A 22612-nucleotide genomic window follows, 5' to 3' on the forward strand; every position below is an offset into this window, starting at 1 on the left:
AACAGCAATGTGAAAGACATCGTTGTATCTCAGCTAACAGATACACATGTATGAGGAAACAACTTGCATCTATAAAGAGGGAATCAGCCCTCACATACGTTGTTTAATATTCCTGTTGCGGTCTGCTTTCCAGGCAACAGACTCATCGTCAATCAGTCAAATGCTAATTATTTTACTCTTTTACCCCGACCCACCTGATTAACCCCTGGGCTCTCATTGCAACGAGTGTGTGTACACAATCCATCCTTACTTAAAATACCTCTGTAGTAAGGGGAAAAGATCCAGCAATGCTCACACATTACATCTGGGGAAAGTCCAAGCCTGAGGCAAATCCTATCAGTCCGTACAGAAGGAAAAGAGAGCTCACTTAAGCAGCAACGGTGAGAAAACCTATAAGCACTCCGCCAACCAGGACCATTGAGGAAAGCTCGAGAACCTTTGTCAAGATAATTAAATGTTACGTCAAGGTTTGGACGGATCCAAGTTCACTGCCATGGCGGCGCCTGGTTGGTAGGTAGGCATTAGGCAGAATGGCAGATCTGATTCATGCCAAGCCAACGCACCCTGGTTTCAGTCTGGCTGTTGCAATGGCGCACCAGCTGCTCCCACAGACCCCAGCTGAAGCTCATAGGCAGCCAGAGAGCAGAGATTAACACACTGACCTGCAAAGGCTGCTGGTAGGAATGACACAGATACACCCGGACAGCTGGGTAAACAACTGGCAAATGACTGGCATAGCCAAAAAGAAAGACGGTGAGGTTGGATGAAAAAAATCGATGTGCTTTGGAGTAAAGTGTGAGGACCTTTTGAATCGTATGAGTTCATTGACTATTTGATCTTGCAAAAACAGCTGGAGTACTCCGGCGAGTCTTTACTGGGAGACAGTCTGCAGTCCTGCTTAGAGCCGAGGCCGAGGGGAGACAGGAATGACTGCGTACCCGAGGACAGCTCTCAAGACTTTTACAGGGTGAGTAAACGCATTTTGACTGTTCTGATCTTCAATGTCATCTGCATTTGTAAAAAACTAAATCATTCAAGTACACCCAGAATTGAAACAATGGCCAGTATGCATCGGCCCTGAGCTCATATTTTAACATGCTAATATTTGTTTTGAGACATTATCTTGTGTTACAAATCTGAAACCACAAACCAGCCAGGTCCAGAGAGTGGCTCTCAGCGGCTCTCTATGGAGATTATCATCTCCGCTGAGGTACTTCTGTCCTTGAGAGCAGTTAGTATCAGGATAAAAGCTTCACTGTGTTCTCCTCAGTCGAGTGGACAGCAGTCAGAAGCTCTGTGTGTCCACTTGTGTGTGTACTGCAAACGCGCACACACACACACAACTACCATTTCACTCACCCATACACCCTCGTTCGCGCACCCACCTTCTTTGTCGTCACGGCGAACGATGGCATCCTGTATGACGTCGGCGAGGCTGAAGCGAACGCGGTGCTTCTTGCGCTGGGTGGGCGGCGCTCGACCCTTGATCCCACCTTGCTGGCGCTGAAGGCTCTTTTCCCTCTCGTAGTACGCCCTTATTTGGTCACAGCGCATCCTCCTGACCAGCCGCTGGCGCTGGCCAATGGGGAGAGACTCCAGCAGACACTGGTCTATCTCCATGTTCTGGCGGAAGACATTACATAGCTGGAAACAACCTAAAGAGCAAAAGAGAAATCAGTGTAAACACGGCGGTCCAGGGCATTTACTCACTTTGATACTGAGCGAATGAGACGGCACCAAAGTGATGAAACACACCGACGCTGTCAGTTTCATCTCCAGGCACAGCTGCGTTTCACTGTTTTGTGTGCATGCACGTATGCTTGCATGTCTGTCTGCAGTTGTGTGTGGGCAGGCATTTAGTATATTGACTGTAAAACATGTAGGCTATCTGTTGAGCCTCGGGGGTGAGTTGAGAGAAGCGTCATAGCATATTTGTGTGTCGCCTCTCCTGTCGCAGTGATTCTCCTGACTCCGCATAATCTCTCTGCCTCTCGGTGGAACTTAGCCAAACAGATCTCATCCCAGGCAGCTGCTAAACCTATTATGGTCTGCTTGGATGACTGGGACGCACAGCGCTTGTGCAGTAGGTGGGCTCAGGAAGAGTTTCACCGAGGCTGCGTACCACTTTACTTTGTTTGTTCTTTTCCTTTTAGTAGGTACTGCAGCTGCACTAATGTAGCTAATATTTGTCATAGCATTGAGAATTGAAGTCTGACCCTCTTGCTTACACATCTGATGAAGGTGATATCTGTAAATGAGCTGTGCCCTCTCTGTGGCTCAGTTGCGGTGGGTCACAATAGCCCAAAAAACCATGCTGGCTTGCATACTGCACAATGCCACAGGATGCAGTAAGACATTCTAGTATTTTTTGGCGTACTGCCTTTGACATACTATATTGGGACATACTAAATGTTTAAGTCGTATGGTAACACGGGTATTTGATTCACTGTAAGGGTACTAAGCTAAAAATCAGGAGAGAAAGAATACAATACAAAGAAAAACATATTACATAAGGCAGGTTTTACGTAAAAATATGTGCATCAATCTGGCATTTAAAGCGCTGATGATTTGACAAATTCAGGTCACAGCCACCCCGGAGGACAAGCTAAATATGAGGAGGAGGATGTCTTTGCAGAGATATTGTGTTTTTCTCTCTGACTCACTGACTCATCCCTCTTTGGCCCGTGCTGTCTCGATATCTCATTTCCTTCTTTAATCAAGCTCAACTTCGTTGCTCGGCGTCTTTTGGGCCCATTGTGTTTTAAGTGTCCCCCTTGGAGCATCTTTGTCTCTCCATTGATCTCCAGAGGTTCTCTGTATCTCTATTTTGTCTCTGTAGGGTGACGGAGCACACATCAGTCTGCTCGTCAAGTGGAAAGTACTGTTAGTGGGACACCTTTGAAGTACTACATGTTGTCCCACAACCCCGTCCGTCCGTCTGTCTGCCGTTGGAGGACTGTTGCTGTGTTGTGTCTACTTTATACAATAAACTGGCATTTCTTCTCTTAAGGGGCTGAGGTGTGTTTGGACTCAATCTTTATCGGGCAGAGACAAAGCCGTGCAGGCAGACAAATGGAGGCACAGCCTGCCCCCTCCACTCTGGTTTGCCACACACACACACACACACACACACACACACACACACACACACACACACACACACACACACACACACACACACACACACACACACACACACACACACACACACACACACACACACACACACACACACACACACACACACACACACACACACACACACACACACACCATCTGCTCTGGTTAGACTTGCAAAAAAGGTTCTTTTGTGTTCAGGTTCCAGACAAGTGGGGGGTCATTAATGTACTGTTTATGCCAGGTGTCTGCTTCAACTGCTTTCTATTTTGGTGACTTGCCTTGCACATTGAGCAGACACACACACACACACACATACAAACAAACACAAAAAATACACTCAACCTACTGCCTTTTCCAATATCACACCACTCCATCTCTCCACAGTCCAGCTTGGTCAGTCATTGCCTCCTTTTCTCTCCCTCTGCTCACCCTTTCTACTTTGATAGGTGACTTGCAGCGGTAGCTGTGGTGTGTGTTCCACCCGTGTCCACAGCGCACACCTATAAAAATTGGGTGCACTGATATATGTTGCCCTGATCTATTGTATGCTGTCACATAGCTCATTGCGGGGCTACCGTACAGAGCAATGAGGGCTCCTGGAGGTTTAGGCTATATTTACGTGCATATGCATAAACCACACTAGCTCTGTTTGCTTTACACCAACACATTGTAGATATGGTGAACCGTATGTCTCCATCTCTGCCTTGACTTTGTGACTGTCATCGCTTCCTTGGCTTGGACATATCCTTCACACTCTTTGTCAACCTCATACATCATCGATTGTACAGGTATTCAAGGCTACAGTCACATCAAAGCCCCATAAACTCTCTGCACAAAACGTGGCACATAGATTCAGAGACTCAAGACTCACTCACGAGGCATATACATCGTGTAGTAGAGGGAAATAAATAAAAAAAACAGCTTAAGACAAACCTGAAACACAACATTTAGTCAGTAAATTAGTGATACAAATGCACTTGTCTTAATAAATAATGATGTATGCTCAGTGTGCTAGAAGGCCAGTACTGACAGCAAAGATCAATAATAATTTGCCCTCAGTCAACGAATACTTGAATTTCCATCTAATATCCCATCAACCGAAAAGACGAATCATTCCTACTTAATTTCAACATTTGAAAAAAACAACTGACATTTGAATAGACTTTGAATAGTCGTGTATGTGAATGAGAAAGGGAGAGAGCGAGAGAGCGAGAGAGAGAGAAAAAAAAAAGCAGAAGCTTTCTTCTCTTGCCATTCCATCACCGGGCCAACAGTTATTGATTCAACGTGGAACATCCCATGCAGGCTGCAGGAGCTTGTAAATCAGAAAACAGCATACACACATGTGGGCAAACACACACACACACAGGCTTCAAACTGCAGACACCATACATATGCAGGATATAGATATATGGAGAGATTTTGGGGGGGGAGAAAGCTAGGGTTCTCAGAGTCAAGGAGGGACTTTATGGCAGCATGCATCACCTCTATGATAGATTTCACTGTTTTCTCCTCTTTGATTTTCCCTCTTTCTCAGTCATCCCTCCCCGAGTCTGCTCATCATTCTTCGCGCCACTCGGCCACATTCTTCATATCTCATCCTCGCCTCCTTTCCATTTCCCAATCCTGCCTCCCGTCTCTGCAACACTCCTCTAAATCACCCTCAGTTTCTTCTCCATCTGTCCTCCTCTCTCTGCAATGACTCTCTCTCGCTCTGACAGTCTGTCGCTGTGTTATGAATATGCCAGACGCTCATGGGATCTGCATCTGTGGGACTCTATTTCATCGTTCTTTCCCTCTGCCGGTACCTGCCGCATTCACCGGTCAACTTCACACATCTGCAGCAGCTCTCTGCAGCAACCTTGCACACCCACATACTGCGTGCACACACACACACACACACACACACAAACACACACACACACACGGATACACATTTAAAGTTTTGATTGTGCTGCTGTGACAGCAGCTGGTGACCAGAATTCTTGGGCACATAAACTCACAGCATAGTCATGACACTGCCTATGTAGTGATGCTGACACACACCGATGGCCGAGGCGCACACACACGAGTACACCTGCGCGCACACACACACACACACCGACATGCACAGAAAGAGATGTGAATGGCTACTTACAGCATTTGATGAAATGGTAGTGAGACATTTTCTGAATAAGTCAGACAGTCCGCCAGTCAGGTAGAAATGCTGGCAGGCTGGCTGGCAGGCAGAAAGGTAGGCGGGAAGTCAGTAAGTCAAGCAGGCAGGCAGACAGTAGGCAGCTACAGGTTCCAGCAGAAAACTAATGCAGAGCTCGTAACCCGGCAGGATGCATTATTAATCTGGCTCCCTGCATGCTATCCAAACTCCGCTTCCCTGTCTGCATTATTCACCAGCAGCAGTGGTGGCGGCAGCAGCAGCAGCTCCGGTTGCAGTCCATGCAGCATCTACATGTGCACAGACCCAGACTCTCACACCACGCACGCACACACACACTCACTCACTCACTCACTCACACACCCATTCACTCCCTCGATCAACCCGTCGGCAAGGGGAGCTGCGGTGTTTCTCGCTCTCCTCGCCCACAGCCAGATAACCAGCGCACAGCGTCTTCCCAGCCATGGACCGACGCACGTGCTCCACTCGCGTCACTGACTGACAGACGGCTCAGTCCGCCTCCCTCTCAACACACCCCCAATGACGCAATGCTCTTCACCTCCTCACACACCCCCGTTCCAGCCTCCGTCTATCTCTCACACACAGACACACATGCAGTGACTCATAGGGATGCACAGCTCTTTGGAGTACCCTCTACCATCTCAGCCGAAAGGCAAGAAAAGGAGGGGGTGGGATTAATTGTGTCTTCCTATACTACAGTTAAAGAGAGAGGGATTAGGAGAGCGAGCAATGGAGGTCATTGGAGAAAACAGAAGGACAGCGATAAGATGGGAAATTGAGGGAATGCAGATGCAGCAGGGGGAGCAAGAGAAAGAAAAATAAGCAAAAGACGGGGAGAGAGAGGGAGTGTTGAATTAGATAGCAGGACAGCTAAAGAGAGAGCGAGAGAGAGAGAGAATTAGAAGCTGCTGCAGTGCGGCTTTTGGTGCGGTGACAGGTTAAGTGCTCATCAATGCCCTTAAATTGGCTACAAATTAACTACAGATAAGTACAGTTTACGAGAATGGTAGGGGCTGAGACCAGTACATTGACACACACTCTCCATCATGCGTTTATCATGCTCCGACACACACACACACACACACACATACACACACACACAGTTAAGTGACACACCATACATTATGTGCTCGCAGTGTCAGTAGGGCAATCTCTTCGGCTTTGTGCTTTAAGGCTGATTTGCATATATGAACACCAAAGCTTTGCATCGGAAAGAGGATTTGCACGAGGAGGGTGAGAAGGTGAGGATGAACGAGAGGAGGAGAGAGAAAAAAAGGCGGGAGCGAGAGAAGCGGGGAAGAACTGTGGACTAAAGAGAAAAAGATAAAGTGAGATCGCAAGAAAGACTGCACACACCCACACACAATGTAGAGGAGCGAAAAACAGCTTAATGAAGTGTGCAGTAAATGTCGCTAAAGCAAGATTGTGACACACATTTTAGAAACCTGTGCCACGGTTATAGGTTATATAGGTTATATCTCTGCAGGTTATATAGCATGCTGCACATTCTGAGGGGGGGGGGCTGAGCGTTTATCTCCCATTGCTGTCAAACACGGGCACGTGGAGACGGGATGAAAGGATGTGGGAAGCAGGTGAGGTTTGTGAACACTGCTGGAGCAACTTCTCCAACATCTACCTGAGTAAAGTGAGATGTGTGTGTGTGTGTGTGTGTGTGTGCATACCGAGCCTGAACACTTGCAAAAACTGTCCCATACAGACTACTTTATAAGTCATTTGACCCATCCCTGTATATAGGGAGCAGTGGGCTGCCAATGACAGGCGCCCAGGGAGCCAGGGGTTCAGTGTATTGCTCAGGTACACTTCGACACGTGACACGTCCCAGGATCGAACCGTTGACCTTCCAGTTGCCAGACAACCCTCTTAACCCAGTGAGCCAAGGTCGCCCCCAACACAGTGACCACCCCGCACCCACAGACAACATGCTGTATCAGAGGAGCGGCGACATGCTGGAGCCTTAGGACAGAAGGTAACACAAGGGGGGGGGCAGCGACAGGATAATGGGTTTTAGTCGAGTCCTAACAATTTCTACCTCTCTACAACTACATTTAGCTCAGGCACTTACACAGCGAGGTGCACAGAGAGTGCACGTACACTGAAGAAAATAGAGCGGAATAACAGCGAGAAGGGGTTCATTATATAGGCCATTTATGCAGCAATTACTGGTTAAAATAAAAAAAATTCTTCCACTATCTAAATGTGTGCCACGATATCGCCGCGTGTTTCTTTATCAGATGTGATGCTGTGATTGGTAGCTGGTGGATTGTGCCTCAAACATCTTTATAACAGCTTCTGTCCTGCAGGAGGTGACTAATTTCCTTCTGTTTGACACGTTCTGCCATCAACACCCTCGGGTGTCAGTCAATACTACGACTGTGTTACCACTGTGACTTCCTTGATTACCGTCCTAGTGTGTGTGTGTGTGTGTGTGTGTGTGTGTGTGTGTGTGTGTGTGTGTGTGTGCTAGCATAAGAGCACTGACGCTGATAAAGCGGGAGGCTTGATGCAGGAAATTTTCCCAATTATGGCAAAGCCAAAGGGCAATTAGAAAGTTTGGGGTGCGATGCATTATATATGAAAAGATCTCTTTTTGGATTAATTATTCGTCGAATGTGATATATTTACACAAATAAATATGTATCTATTGTACCAGACAAATTACTGGCTGGAAGTGGTGCATCTGCATCCAAACATAAACCGTGATGAAGCAAGTAAGCATACTGTCAAGCAACAGTCTTGTAGTTCATTGGGACTTCAAGGTTCTTATGTGATTGCAATATATATATGTGTTTGTTTTCTATGAACAATCACAATATGATGTTAACAAATAAATCAAACAATGCACAGGAGATTTATGCAGTGGTATTTACGCTATCTCCATCGCCTCCTTGTCTCTACCTTAACCCCTCTCCTCTGTACCCGCAAGCTCGAGGTCATTCGCTTGTCCTGCGGCTACCTCCAGCAGCATGAACACATAAATTGTTGATTTTAGGGGAACAATACCACCTTGTATTGTTTAATGTCGTCCCCCGCCTGGTTCTCCGTGCTGCGGTGGCGACAGCTTTTGTTTTTCTCACTACATTAGGTTTTATTGTGGCACTGCCAATAACACGGTTGTTGTTTGTGTTAATTATGCTGCTGACAAAGCACTCTGAAATGTTCCATTGTTTATTTCTGTGTGTGAGATTTTTTTTTTTTACTAATTGGAAATTGAACTGTAAAAGATATTATCAGGCAATGCACTGAATCATTACATGCCCGTAAGGTATGGTGTCAAACTCAATGTTGCAAATTATAATTCACACCCGAGTGTTTTCAGACTCGAGGTAAAAAGACTCGAGGTATTATTACTGTGGCCTCTCCCTCCACTTATCTTAAAACACAAAAGTATTGTTAGTATTTGTTTTACCACATCTTGAACACAGGATCAGTTACAACATATGTTAAAATATGTCGGTCGTCAATTCAACATATCCCTCAACCCTGCTTGGATGTTTAATCACATGAATCAAAAAATGACTAGAAAAGAAAAGAAAAAAACAACAAAACGCAGTTTTCATTAGTGCCCACTGAGACCTGTGTGTGAAATCTATTAATAATCTGCGTATCACCCTTTACAATGGATTATATTGTAATCCAACCATTTATTCATACAAAACAGCAGCTCAATCCAGGTTTAAAGGGAACAGCAGGGATCACTTAATATTCATAATACACGTTAATAGCCTAGCAGCTATATTGGAGAAGTCGAGGGTGGATCGTTGCCTGCAAGGGGAAGATTTAAATGCTTCTCTGCATGATGCTGCAGAGCACCGAGGAACTGCACAGAATCAAATAGAGGTTTATGGACCGAAGCTCCCAACGACAGACTACAGCGCCACTCGGCACAGAGGCGGCGTCCTCCTCCTCTCGCCTTGTTCTGTTCTCCGCTGACTCAGAGTGAAAGCCGTGACCACTGCCTGACGCGCACTGCATTAGTGACTCACGGCGAGCCAAGAGCGCACAGTTCGGGTCTAACTCCAAACCCACATCACCATTCCACTTATGTTATCATGCCATGCTCACAGCTGCTCAGATTCAAGTACCAATGCTCCCTTAAATACCTGCTGTGTATGTGAGCAAGTGTGCACAAACACACTGCACAATTATACTTAACCAGCTGTTTGCTCTTTTCTTGGCAAAGCCTCAGGTGCTTGCAGAAGCAACGATATAGAGTGACGCAAAAGGGTAGTAAGAGAAAGTCGACCCAATGATCAGTGTAATAAGAATACTTGGGTTTTAGTGCAATGATCTGACGAAAACAACTTTAAAGAAAAGAAAAAAGTATCAAAATGATTTTGATCAATATGGAAATCATGATTATTCATACATTTTAGGGACAAAATATTGCAGATTTAAAATAACAGAGCAGCTATTTTCACTTCCATGTTGTGCTACATTCCTGCTAATGTACAAATTAGTCGAAGAACTTATTTTTCTACTTTAGTGCAGAACTAAATGTACCGAACAATGTACTGAGGCAACCTCCAGCCCAACGGCTCCTGTCATGTCCTGATTATAAAAGTACTGGAGGAGGATGAACTGTTTCCGTGTCGAGAACTACAGCCAACGAACAAAAATGGAGTGAAGACTGAAAGGTAATTAAACGGACCATGCAGTTGCTGCACTTGTAGGACAGGACAGTGCATTCGAGCGCTTTCTTTGTTTGTCTCTGCTATGCATGCTGCTGTACTTGTCAACCCCCCAATTGTCACTGCTGCCACAGTCTGGTGAAGAGATGGCATTGTTCAGACAGATACGCAAGCACACACACATGCCAAATATAGGGCTGGGCGAGAATTGGATATGACGAGAGAGAGCGAGAGAGCGAGACATAGTGAGGAAGAGAGAGCGCTAGTCAGTTCATCTGAGGGCAATCACGATGCACCACGAAAACCTGTTACTTTACCCATCTGGTTTCCTTTCAACAAGTGCAGTAAAATGAATGATATAATAAAGTCTCTGTTTAACTCATGAGGTAGACCTACGTGCCAAAACCCTCCACACAGTCTGTGTACGTGGGCACGTTTAAATGTGGGAGGGTTTGTGTGACGGTCCAGTCACCTTATCGGACCGCACAAACAAAAACGCGCTGACTTTATCGTGTAAACACAACCCATCATGGCGCCCATCAACCTCGTTGAAACGCCTCCTCCACCTCTCCAGTAGTCGTGAACAGTGAGCGAGAGGCACAGAGTGAACTGAGGAGATGAAGAACAAAACTTAACGCTGCATAAGAAAGGATGTTGTATGAGAGGCTCAGAGTGGAGTGGCTTTGATACCACTTTAGATTATTTACTTTCAAAACTGAAAAAAAAAGAAAAAAAAAAAAAAAAGAAACCTGAGTTGAGTAGCGTTGTGCTCCGGGGTAGTTCTGTTCTCAGAGCGGAGACGAGCAGATACACTGCTGACCCACTTGTGCCCCCAACCGTGCAATCCAAAAAGCTGAGAGACTTACAGCCTTTCACTCAGCTCGCTGACTTAAAAGACATGCCAGCGTTGCTTTGTCTGTGCTGGAGCCCTTTAATGTTCTCCTCACAGGACATAAAACAAGCCAACTAGCTTGTGTGATGTGTACGGCGTGTATAAAAGGACTACACACACACACACACACACACAACAGCGACCAACGCCTACGGGGCAGTTTCCTACACCTGCGCAGGTTCAAATGAATCTGTCTGAAATGGCCTCATGTACATTCACCTGTTCATAAATGATGAGCTGAGCCTACCCTGTGCTGAAGCCGGACAGATTGACTTCCAGCATCTCAGTCCTTCTCAAAGACGCCTTCACAGCATCAACTGCTCCGCTGAACTACGTGAACTTAGCTTTGAAGCTAACTAAGTTGACCATCACTCCCCCTTTCACATAGCAACAACATTTACAATAACTTTCTGCCTTAAAGCCAACATTCATCATCCTTACATGCATCGTAATGGCTTTGAACTTTATAATTTGCGTACTCGACTGCTGTGATTTTCTGAACAACGTCTAGTTAGGAACGGCAGCTAAATGATGCAAATCCAAATGTAAATCTCTTCGCATATTCTCCCGTCAACCAAACAGACGCCACTGTTCAACTATACCTGCCGCAGAAGACCATGATACTAGATCGCCTGCAGTATTGTGTCCTCGGAGCTTGAATGCTCTGTTCAGCAGCAGCATGGCCTCGATGTTCAGCCATCAGCCAGCGAAACGATGTGAAGCCAACCATCCCAAATTCACCTCATTCCAAAAAGATCTGCAGATTGGAGTAGTGGAGCAGTTGTAGTAATGGATTACGTCCTAGCCTCCATGTTTGAGCCCTTGATACCCCATGTAATCTGCTCCCCCGATCCTGGATGCTGGCCTAAGTGAAGAGACACTGAGCTAAGCATTCTGATTGGCTTTGCTGTGACCTCTAGCACCCACCTTTCAACTCCGGCCGTTTGTCCCGCACGGGTCACCGCAGGTCAACTTTGTAATTCATCACGCAGCCAGATGAACGGTTGCGGGCTTTGCCCATGAACTCGCAGCAGGCTGGTGCCAATGCGACGTCAGACCGCCCCTTTAAATCAGAGGAGCCAGATTCACGCTCCAATGTCAGGAAAGGCAGCTTCCGACACTTCAGCGAGACTTTAGCAGCTCCAAGGCTGCTGTTCAACGACTGATCATGTGCTCTGATCTGTGGAGGGGGACATCAGCACTGCAAGTTGCTAGACAACAACGGCGCGACAAGATAGTACGTCTCTCTCCAACTAACACACACACACACAGTCACAACAGATTCACGATCATGTGCAGCTCTGAAGTGCGACAACCTCGACACAGATACTAATTCTCACTATCGTGAGGATCTCACCGCGCATTGAAATCATTCTCGCGCAATCAGCTGTTCATTCCCAGCCAGAAACACACACATTCTTCCACACTAAGCATCTCGTGGTGTGTGTGTGTGTGTGTGTATGTATATATACTGTATATATATATATACATACCAACGACAACTGCACGGCACATCTGCCTTTCCTTTCATTCCCAGTGGCACGACGGGAGCACCACATGTCATCCATGTGCATGTAACACACACACACACACGCACACACACACACACACGTCTTCCCTAAGTCCGCCTCACATGGGGTCAAGACAGTTATCAGGGTGAGAAAAAATAAATCACACCTACATTCATCCTCAAAATGTGCCTTCCCTCTGATGAGAAGAGAAACTGCCTTACCGGTGAGAGCTCGTCCACAGGAGACACCGGGGTACGGAGGAGAGAGAAATGTGTCTGCCCAACGGAAACCCAGCGAGAGCCGCCTCCCTGTTCGCCGCCACCAAATGAATTTCACACTCTCTCACCTCCCCGCCACTGTGATGTCATTCATTCATCCGTTTCCCCCGTAGCCATGGCAACTCTGCCGCTTGGAGCGGCTAATTCTTTTACATCCATCTCTCCCTGTCTCCCTGTCTCTCTCTGTGTGTGTGTCTCTTTCTCTCTCTCTCTCTCTCTCGACGTCCCTCCCCCTCTCCAGACCCCAGTGAACCCAGCCCACTTGCTCCATCTGAGGGGGTACAGTTACACCCCCATCTTCACGAGCGCTCCATTCTCTACCATCACAATGCTGGTGTAAAAAAAGAAAACGAGGAGGAGGGTACAAAACACAGAAAGAGGCGGCGCCTGGATTCACCTCATGTCGCGAACACGCCCTGAAGGGTTTGTGGTCAGACGGGTGTGCATTTGTCAAGGCAGCGCTGGCAGACAATGAGGACTGGACAACAACAAGGGAGACACAACGGAGCCTGGATAGCTGCGCCTGGAAACCTCTTGTTGAGACGCGAGCCAGCTGTGCCATTTGCACACGGACACGCAGCAAAACAACACAATGCTGACGCAGAGATGTGTACGTCTGTAACTCCCAAACACGCACAAGCGCAAAACACTCGGCCAAGCAGTGTGGTGTGAGGTGATGAATAGTTAATGACCAGGCACCGTAATTACTATGGTGCCTGTCGGCTAAGACTCCCCATGCTCACCTTGGAAAAGGGGGAGGAAAATGTGGTCACCGAGAGACAAACCAAACAGACACACACACCACAACCAGCCAGCCCTCTCTTCACAACCTCCACGGGCAACAGACGTTCATCGTCGCCTCACTTCAACCATTTCCCCCTTGCCCTCCCACCGATCGCCATCCTGCTGTTTTCCTATTTCAGATCTTCCATCTGCAGCTCCCCCTCCCACCTACTTTCATCTTCACCTGCAGGACTGCAAGAGCCTGCAGATCAAAAACGGGAACAGGAAGAAGCAAGAGGGGAACAACTTCAACACATCCACTCGTCAGACGGACGCTGAGGAGACTATGGTTCTTGAGTGGGACAAAGGACACAGAGGGAGAGGTTATAAACATAAACCAAGGAGCCTTAAGACAGAAAGAAAGAGAGGGGGGATCTCTTCACAGATCATCTGCTTTTTAATTAGCTTCTCATGCTTTCCTCCTGGAAAATCTCTCCATCTGTCTGCATCAAGCTCACGCACGTCATTCTTCATCCCTCTGTTGCTTCTCACACATTTCATCGTGGTTTTTACCCAAAAATGTGACAATGTGACTGTGTGCGACTGCTAATACTCAACATAAAGAAGTCTCTTATTGTTTTTTAATCTATAAAGAACTGCCCTGGCTGGTGCAAACACTAACATGAATGCCAAGAGTCAGACTGGTGACGCTTCACTCACAGACACGCGTACAAAGAACGAGGCAGTCTCTGGCCTCTCACGAAGCTCTAGCTGTGGTCCCATTCACTCCGAATAACCGCCTTACTCTTATCTCCTCATCAGCCGGTGTGTGTAAGGTGGTGGCTCTAGTTGAGCTTAAACCCCATCTACTCTGGAATAGGGTCAATTGGCAGATGTGCAGTGAGAAGCATGAACGGAGAGGGAAGACGGAGACAGTGTAATGACACAGAAAGAGAGGTGGGGAGGTTAGGGGGGGGCGTGTGGATCAAATCTCTGAATTGAGGTGCGTCAGGGGAATGAAATTACCAGACTAGTGGTTTCAAATCACACACACACACACACACACACACACACCTGAGGAGGGAACCTGTAATCCACAGCCGAAGCAATTCCCACCACAGTACGGTCTGAGCTGTTGCTTTCCCGAGACATTACACCTCTCTGCAGGACGCTTATCTGCTCTCACAGAAATGAGCAGAGAACAGGAAATGTACTGACAGACATTTCTTTATCGTCCCTTCCTCTTCCCCGCTCACCCTTCAACGAGATTCCTCTCCTTCTACCACCACTATGTTCCACCGTCAATCCAGCTACACTGGGTGTTCAGTCCTGTTCTCTACTATTTGCCTCACATTCTCTACTTCTTGCCTCACTCTTTCATCCACAATCTCTCTCCAACTCTCTCATCCCCCCCCCCCCCCCGAGTTGCAGACAACGGTCTGACAGGGATCCGTAGATTAGCATGCTAGTGGGTGGGAGTGTATCATAGCATTGTAAGTAGGGGGGCATCATGCCCCATTAAGTATTGACCTAATTTGATTTGGCTTGAACGTGAGCGATGACATGCTTGAAATGAAGCGCACACACACACACACACACACACACACACACACACACACACACACACATATCACAGGCAAACGTTATCTTTGATCTCAGCGTAAACTCCCCCCATGGCTTCTTGGCTAGATCAAAGCAGTGATTTTTTTTAAAGGGAATGCTGAACCAGATCTGTTGACATCATTTGCATGGCTCTGCAGCTGGGCTCATACTCGGCCCTCTAATACATGCCGTCTAGCTGCAGGCACGAGAGCCAGGTAGGTGGACAAGTTGTTGTGTTGCGACGGTAACAGTAAAGCGGTTACATCTCATGCACCCTTCCAGGGAGGGGGAGTGATCTACTCTCATCCCTCCCGCCTCTTCCTGAGAGAAACCTTTGCCATCTCCCCGTCACCGTTTCACACAATCTATTCGTTTCAACTTCCACTTCCCACGCTCGCAATTACCTTCACAACATTGAAGTAGCTACGGAGTGCTCGTTTTCTCTTTACGCGAGCACAAACTCCAGCACGGTTTGCTCTACTTCCAGCGTCACAGAACATACAGCTGTCCCATTCCAGTTCAACCACAAACAGGTGGGAAGCCATACATGTTCACATGTATGGCACACACACACACACACACACACACACACACACACACACACACACACACACACACACACAGCAGAAGCAAGTCCTGGCAAACCCAGCCATTGACCCTCATATTGATGTTTCTTATTGACAGGGTTTCCAATCATAGCCTTGGAAGGGAAACAAAGTCTGCAATGGCCACCAGTCACATGCCAGCGGCATGTGGCCTGCATTAACGTGAGGAAGCGTTCTATAGAAAGATGAGGGTCACATGGGGAGCAGCCTCCCTCTCCTCTGACAAGGACTCCCATCATATAGGGCTCGGTCGACCGGTGCAGCTCTTCAGTGTCTGATCCATGCGGACTGCTCTGCTTTGATGACATCGTTTCATCGGCGAATCTCAAGACCAAAGGTTTGGATTTCATGTTGGACTGCTGGAGGTGTTCCACGCCCAAATAACATGTTGCTGCTGCTGCTGCCAGCAGTGCTTCCCACCACCTGTCTCTGGCTTTAGCTGCTGTTTGAGGCTGCCAACTGCCCAGTCACATGGGCCTCACTGATAAGAATAGTCTGGGATTTCGTCTTCATCTCAGGATCATTCGGCTCAGAAGAAAACAGATGCCAATTATACATGAGGCCTTCTGTTTATTTTACTTCTTTGCATTACATTAACAGGCATCTAGATTATCTACAGCCGATTTCCAGCACACGATCGATTGAAAACTCTTAAGAAAATGAAAAAGTGTCTGAAATTGATGTGTCTGAACAGAAGATTAAATCGAGACTGATTATTGAAGTGATTTAAAATGTTCATGGTCTCTTAGAGGCACATGCGTGTTTACAAGTCTTGCTTCAGACGTCTGTCTCAAGTCCTAGTTTGCCTATTATAAATGGCACATTTGCGTGGATTACAATTTGCACTAATCAGATTTGAGGGTGAAACTAATCTAAGGCTTCCCCAGATGAACACTAACCCCCTTAATCCCCCCCCCCGTCTGCCTCGTCAGCTGTCTGCCTTCTGACATCAGATGCATCGATCCACTCAGTGTTTGTATGCATGCGCTGCTCTTTAGAAGGGAGGGAGGGGGCTAACCGGCCAGTCCCATCTAAGAATAGATGAGCTGGTGGACACACCAAGTGTTAGCTTCAGACCATCAGGCCCACAGTTGGAGGAGTTACAGCAGTCAGTGAATATCCCAGGTATACAGGTGGTGGCTGTCATTTCTAGTTTTTCCTCGTTGAATCGTATGCAGCTGTGACTTTCACGACCTCGCCACACGGCAAACTATTCCCCTCCTTAATCATGCATAAAAAGGTCTCATTTAAATCTTGCCAAAGCCACGGGGCCTCAGCATTGCAACACAGCCGGCGGGCTGCTTTACACATGTGAAAGCACGAGGGGGGGGGGGGGGGGGGGCTGTATATCCCTCTAACACCTCTGGAGGTCTGACAGCAGCAGATCCATCAAAACGCTTTCTTGCTGGGGAAAGTCTTCGTACAGCCATCCCATCCTCCTCCTCCTCCTCTCGGCCCCCTAATCATCGTCATCACCCTCTGTAGCTCATAAATCAACCCATAATTATCAGGGAGTGGTGGTGACTATGTCTTGAGACCATGTGGCTCAGCAGCTGACCACAGCGCAGGGGACTGGGCTGCGTCCCGACACAGACCGACAGGCTACAGCTTTGAGACATTAGCCTCTTGCCGGCTACACCCGAAGACGGTCTGACCGTGTTCCAAAGAAGAGAAATGTGAAAGACCAACGACAAGCTGGAAAAGGCAACAGCTGGAAAATGGCATGATGGAACCATGTGGCTGAGGTCATCTTTTCAGTTTGAAAAAGAGAGTAATACCTTCAAAAGGGCGGCTGTGACTGAAATGGCTGGTCCTCCTTGTGCATCAGTTTAACGTGATGGATTATATTTTGTTGTACACAGTGTTTAACAGTTACAGCTCTGCTTCCGAAGGGTTTAACCCCCCCCCCCAACAACTTTAACACACATGCTCACTCTCAGACACGCACATACGCACGGCCCTCAGCCGTCTGAATGAGCCCATCTGTGAGCTCCTGTGAAACAAAAGCAGAGTTTTGTGGGGTGACCCCAGGCGGAGTTATGTTCTCGTCCGTTACACCAAGCAGAAAAAAAGCTGTACAGGCCGTTTCTCCCTTCCGTCTCCTCACTGCTCTTTTCTGTCTGTCCGTTACAATGCTTCTGTGTCCCTGTATGCCTCTTATACCTTTTCTGTCTCTACCTCCCGTGCTTTTTTTTCACAGTACCGCTGGCAGACACTGCACACATCACACAGCCGCACGGCGTTCGGGCTAAAGCTGCCCAGGTCCTCAGAATCTAGAGCGATTCCCAACTGACATCCATTACCCCGGAGGCTTTTTGGAGGAGTGTGTGTGTGTGTGTGTGTGCGCAGTGTGTGCCAACAAACCCGTTTTCCTTTCTCTGTGCTGCCAGCCGGCACACATGCAACATCTCAGGGCAAACAACAGCACGCAAGAGGGGGGAAAAAACAGAAAAGAGAGCCGGAAACAAAAGGCCAGTCCACAAACAGACGGTGGGCATTAAAGAAGAAGAGATGGAAAACAAATAAAGCAGAATCAATGCAGACATTTTGTGAGATGTTTGTTCAGTTACAGAAATGCATGTAAAGAATGAAGCGTTCAAAAAAAAAAAGAAATCATGATGAGAAAAAACTGCCCAAACATTGTGCCATCAGGCCCTGTGTGAATGGTAAACAGAGAAACACACACACACACACACACACACACACACACACACACACACACACAGCCAAACAACACCCACCGTCAAACAGGAGGCAAGTGGCACCGCACCTCACTGCAACATTTCCCCCGGAGTTCTTGATGCTTTCTTTCCAGCCGGGAAAATAACATCCAGAGACAATCTGATCTCAGCTGCAGAGAGAGAGAGCGAGAGAGAGAGAGAGAGAGAGAGAGAGAGAGAGAGAGAGAGAGAGAGAGAGAGAGAGAGAGAGAGAGAGAGAGAGAGAGAGAGAGAGAGAGAGAGAGAGAGAGAGGGAAATCAACTCCCAGCTCTCTCTACACCATACCATAGGCTAGAATCCTCCACTGACATCCCATCAGAGAAAATAGGGAGGGGGGGGGGGGAGAGAGAGAAAGGAGAGTGTGCCAGTTTGGGTGAATGAGGGGGGAATTAGTTAAAAGGAGAGAGCATGAGTCAGTGAGAGAGAGAGCGAGAGAGAGAATTAGGAGTTTGTCAGTGAGTGAGCATGTGTGTTTGGGGGGGAACAAGAGTGAGATGAGAGTTTAAATCTCTAATTACAACTGCTTATCACAAGCCTGTAAGCAGGTGGTGGGAATGAGTGACATGACTTCATACACGCGTCCTGCACTCTGTTGTAGCTGCATCTCGTGTGCACGCTGTGCGAGTGGGAGGAGAACCAAACACACAACGAATGGACTGAAAGTGAAAGCGCACAGTGAAGACAGGAGGATAACAAAAGCAGAGCAGATGTGTCGAGCACGAGGATAGAACTCCGACCTACTTCATGCCTTCTCATCCCCTTAACTCCAAGGATGGAGAGAGTCGGCTACCAGAATTTAGTTTTGTTTTATAGCAAATTAAAATAACTTGTTCAACTGTATAATTTGCCGTCAACACTGTTTGCCCTGCAGAATGAAGGGCATTAGCATGCCATGCACACATTTATTTCACCTGCATCCACAGATTCGTTGTTTTAACGTCGTGCACCCGTCTGAAGGGGCACTGTGCGATGTGCTTCAGCTGCAACTTCTCCCACTGCGTTCCTCCAATTCAAAACGTGTGACAGCAGAAATGTCTCACACGACTCACTGATGGAGGATTCCACCATGAACGTGAGCGGAGAGAGCCAGCATGCACCTGTTGTGGGCGTGTTTGATTGTGCGTCTTTCGGCACGCTGGCCAGGTCGCGCGTAAAAGCGGTGATTAATTAAAGGGACGTTTTAGTGGCATCTAGTGGTTTGTGGCAGGTTGCTACCTATTAAAGAAATGGATGAGAAGGACAGCGTGGTTCTATTCTCGGTCCATACATTTGGTCCAGACCGATATTTCTCAACTGTTCGAAGAATTGCCAGGAAATGTTGAACCGATGCCATTCCCATCAACAGCTGCTATTTGTGGTTAGTGCTCATTAGCTAATGTTAGCATGCTTAAATCCGTGCTAAAGTGAGATGGTGAACTTGTAAACATTGTATGTGCTTAGCATCAGTATACGTTCAGTATATACAGGGTTCCCACACCTTCGTAAACATCAAATTCAAGGACTTCCCAGGCCCAATTCCCTCAAATTCAAGGACAGCACATCACAGTGTGAGACATCAAAAAAAGATCTATTATTGATGAAACACTGACAATTTTCATAATGAGAACTATAGCAGGCTTCACAGAAGCTTGAATATGTTGAACACTTCTCGGCTGTGTTACAGTCATGACAGGCCGTCTTCTCCTGTCTTCTCTAACACAGCAGAGGAAAAGACAATATACTGTGTAAGTTAAGTGACAATGTCTGTTATATTGTCTATTTGTCGATGTATATTTTCAACAGACCCCCCCCCCCCCCCCCTCAGACAAATGTTGTCCCTGTGTGCCTCTGTCAAAGCTCCATCTTGGAGCCATAAAGCAGAGTGTGGAAATCAGGAGATGGAGAGAGGAGGTGGGAGGAGGGGGGGGGGGGGGCAGAGTTGTGGCAAACCAAATATCCTTCCCTCCTCTCCTCTCCTCTCCACTTGATGTTTTTCCTCTCCTCTGTGATCGGCTGATGTCCTTGAGAAAAAGACCCACGATTGAAGGCAAGATTCATCGAGATGTGCTTGAATGGAGGCAACTTTTAAATCTGCTCTCACTTTTCTTGCACACATGCAGATTGCGAGCCTGTCAATTCATCCCAGTTTGATTCCAGGCAGAGGCAGAACCATATGAATTATAGATCAGCTCATATTCCAAAAGCTCCTATGTAGTCAGGGGAGAAGAAACTAAACCAGCTCTCACGTTAACGCAGTTAAAAACAAATGAAGCCACCCATTCTGCTGGGTCGGTCACCTTTTTCGGATCAAAAACAATTAGTGTGTCTTCTCTTCTCAAGCCGAATCGATTAAAAAAAATCGACAGCATGCGGCGGGCACAGAACATGGTGTTTAGACTTTGGAGGAGCGGATGGCACAATCCAGTTTGTTGGTAAACCAAATCTCTCACTTCAATGAGAAATCCGGTGCCAGTTCAGCTGCAGGGCTCTGGATCAGCCTGATCACTTTGGTCTGACTGCAGCAGATCAAAGTAATCCCCAAATACTAGAGAAGAACGTACACGGAGACAACCGTGTAGTACACCAAAGAGCAGTGCGACGATGTGAGTGCTGTGCATGTTGTCAGTATTGAGGCAGTGAAGATGCATGTGTCCATATGTGTGTGTGTGTGTGCGCGTGTCTATGTGCATGTGCAAATCGATGTCTACTTGCAAAAAGCTGCAGCGTGCGATGGTGTTGGCTTGCTGCAGAAACAGAGCATGCTGGGTTTCTATAATCAGGATTCACGGATCGCCTGTCAGACCTGTCCTAAAGCTCCCAAACAGGGAGAGAGGGGAGAGAAGGGAGAGAAGGGAGGGGGAAGGAAGAGGACATATGGGGACACGGAGACACTACGGTCCACGTTTTAACGCAAGGGATGCAGCCTGAAAAATGGGACGTTGATGGAGACGGGCTCTAAGGGACAGAGACTGATGATTCCACTGAATGTATCCCTCTCTCCGGCAAGCAAGTCAGAAAGAATCTGTATGAGAAATTGACTGATATTAAACCTACCATCCGACTGTACCTCCTGAGGGTACAGATGCTTTTTTTAAAGATTGATCTGATTCTAAAAAAAAAAGCAGTCTTTACACTTGACAGAGGTTCTTTTTTTATATTCGTGTGTCAACAACATTTTCGACCTGTTCTTGTTAGCTCCAACTAAAAATAGATTCAATAACATGTTAAATATTCAAACGTGTTCGCTCTGTGACTTGTGCACTCAATCACTGTAAATGTTAATATGTGTGATATTGTCTGTCTGCTTTCCCCCCCCCCGTGTGTAATAATAAGTGCACTCGCATCATGTGTGTGTGTGTGTGTGTGTGTGAACTACACACAGTGCCAGCATGTGTACACACAGCTGGTCCTCATTTCCTGATTCTCCGGTCAGATGCTGGTTTCTCTTTTGAGAGGCGAGGCCCCACAATGACATCAGCTTCCGCCAACACACCAGCCATCTCCATGGCACCGCACAAAGACACTTCTGGCCCAGAGGGAGGGGGAGCATCATGCTTGACACGTTTATAGGAGAGGTCTGTGCCTGTGCACCCCTCTTCTCTTTTACTCTCCGACCCCTCCTCTTCCTCCTCCTTCTTTTTCGTTCTCTCTGAACTGTGTTTCTACAGCCGCCTGCTCTGTTTACTAGATCCTCAAAGAGCTTCTCTGACTTCCATGGCCGTAGTCTGGCCTGCTCTCTCTCTTTCCGTTTTCGCCTCGCAGCCTTTCTCTTCTCTTCCACTAATGGCTAATGCTATCCATTAAGTCCAATTTGAAATCTTTCTTACTCGAGCCTTCTATTTTAGACTTTCCTTCCTCCCGCCCCCTCTTTCGGTCTCTCTTCTTGTCGAATGGAGCCATGACTCCCAAGGGCAGAATGCCTAGTGAAGAAGTGACCACCCAGTGGGCTTTGTCCAACTCTTTGCCCCAACGGACAGAAGGCCTGTGTGTGTGTGTGTGTGTGTGTGTGTGTGTGTGTGTGTGTGTGTGTGTGTGTGTGTGTGTGTGTGTGTGTTTGTGAGTTACACAGAGGTAAGAGAACCCCAAAGCAACAAATATTGATACATCAATGTCTTCAAAATATCTTCAAAAGTTGGAAAATATCCGGATTAAAAAACATCACAGAGCGCCATGTTGTGATGCCTCTCGTTCACTGAGTGAAATACCAAGTTCATTTGAAAAGGCTGATTTAATGTGGGTTAGCTTCCAATGGTTTAGGCCTGAACATTTTTTTGAATTATGACAGTATTACCTCAATTTTAAATAGAGGTCGATGACCAAATTATTGCTCCTTATTATTGTTTTTTTATCTGAGTA

At 47.1% G+C, this 22612-nt stretch overlaps 1 protein-coding gene across 1 annotated transcript in view; it reads right to left on the reverse strand.

Annotated features, from left to right (window-relative positions):
- myo16 (myosin XVI) overlaps positions 1–5285 on the reverse strand; it is a gene marked incomplete at both ends in the record, with an annotated part of 68450 nt that extends 63165 nt beyond the window's left edge. Inside the window, 2 exons of the mRNA XM_079277471.1 lie at positions 1386–1655; positions 5258–5285. Of these exons, the coding sequence (XP_079133597.1) occupies positions 1386–1655; positions 5258–5285 (298 nt within the window). The remainder of the gene's footprint in view (positions 1–1385; positions 1656–5257) is intronic.
- Between the last annotated feature and the right edge of the window lie 17327 nt (positions 5286–22612).

This window comes from Melanostigma gelatinosum (assembly GCF_949748355.1).
Source record: "Melanostigma gelatinosum genome assembly, chromosome: 10".
Lineage (NCBI taxonomy): Eukaryota > Metazoa > Chordata > Actinopteri > Perciformes > Zoarcidae > Melanostigma > Melanostigma gelatinosum.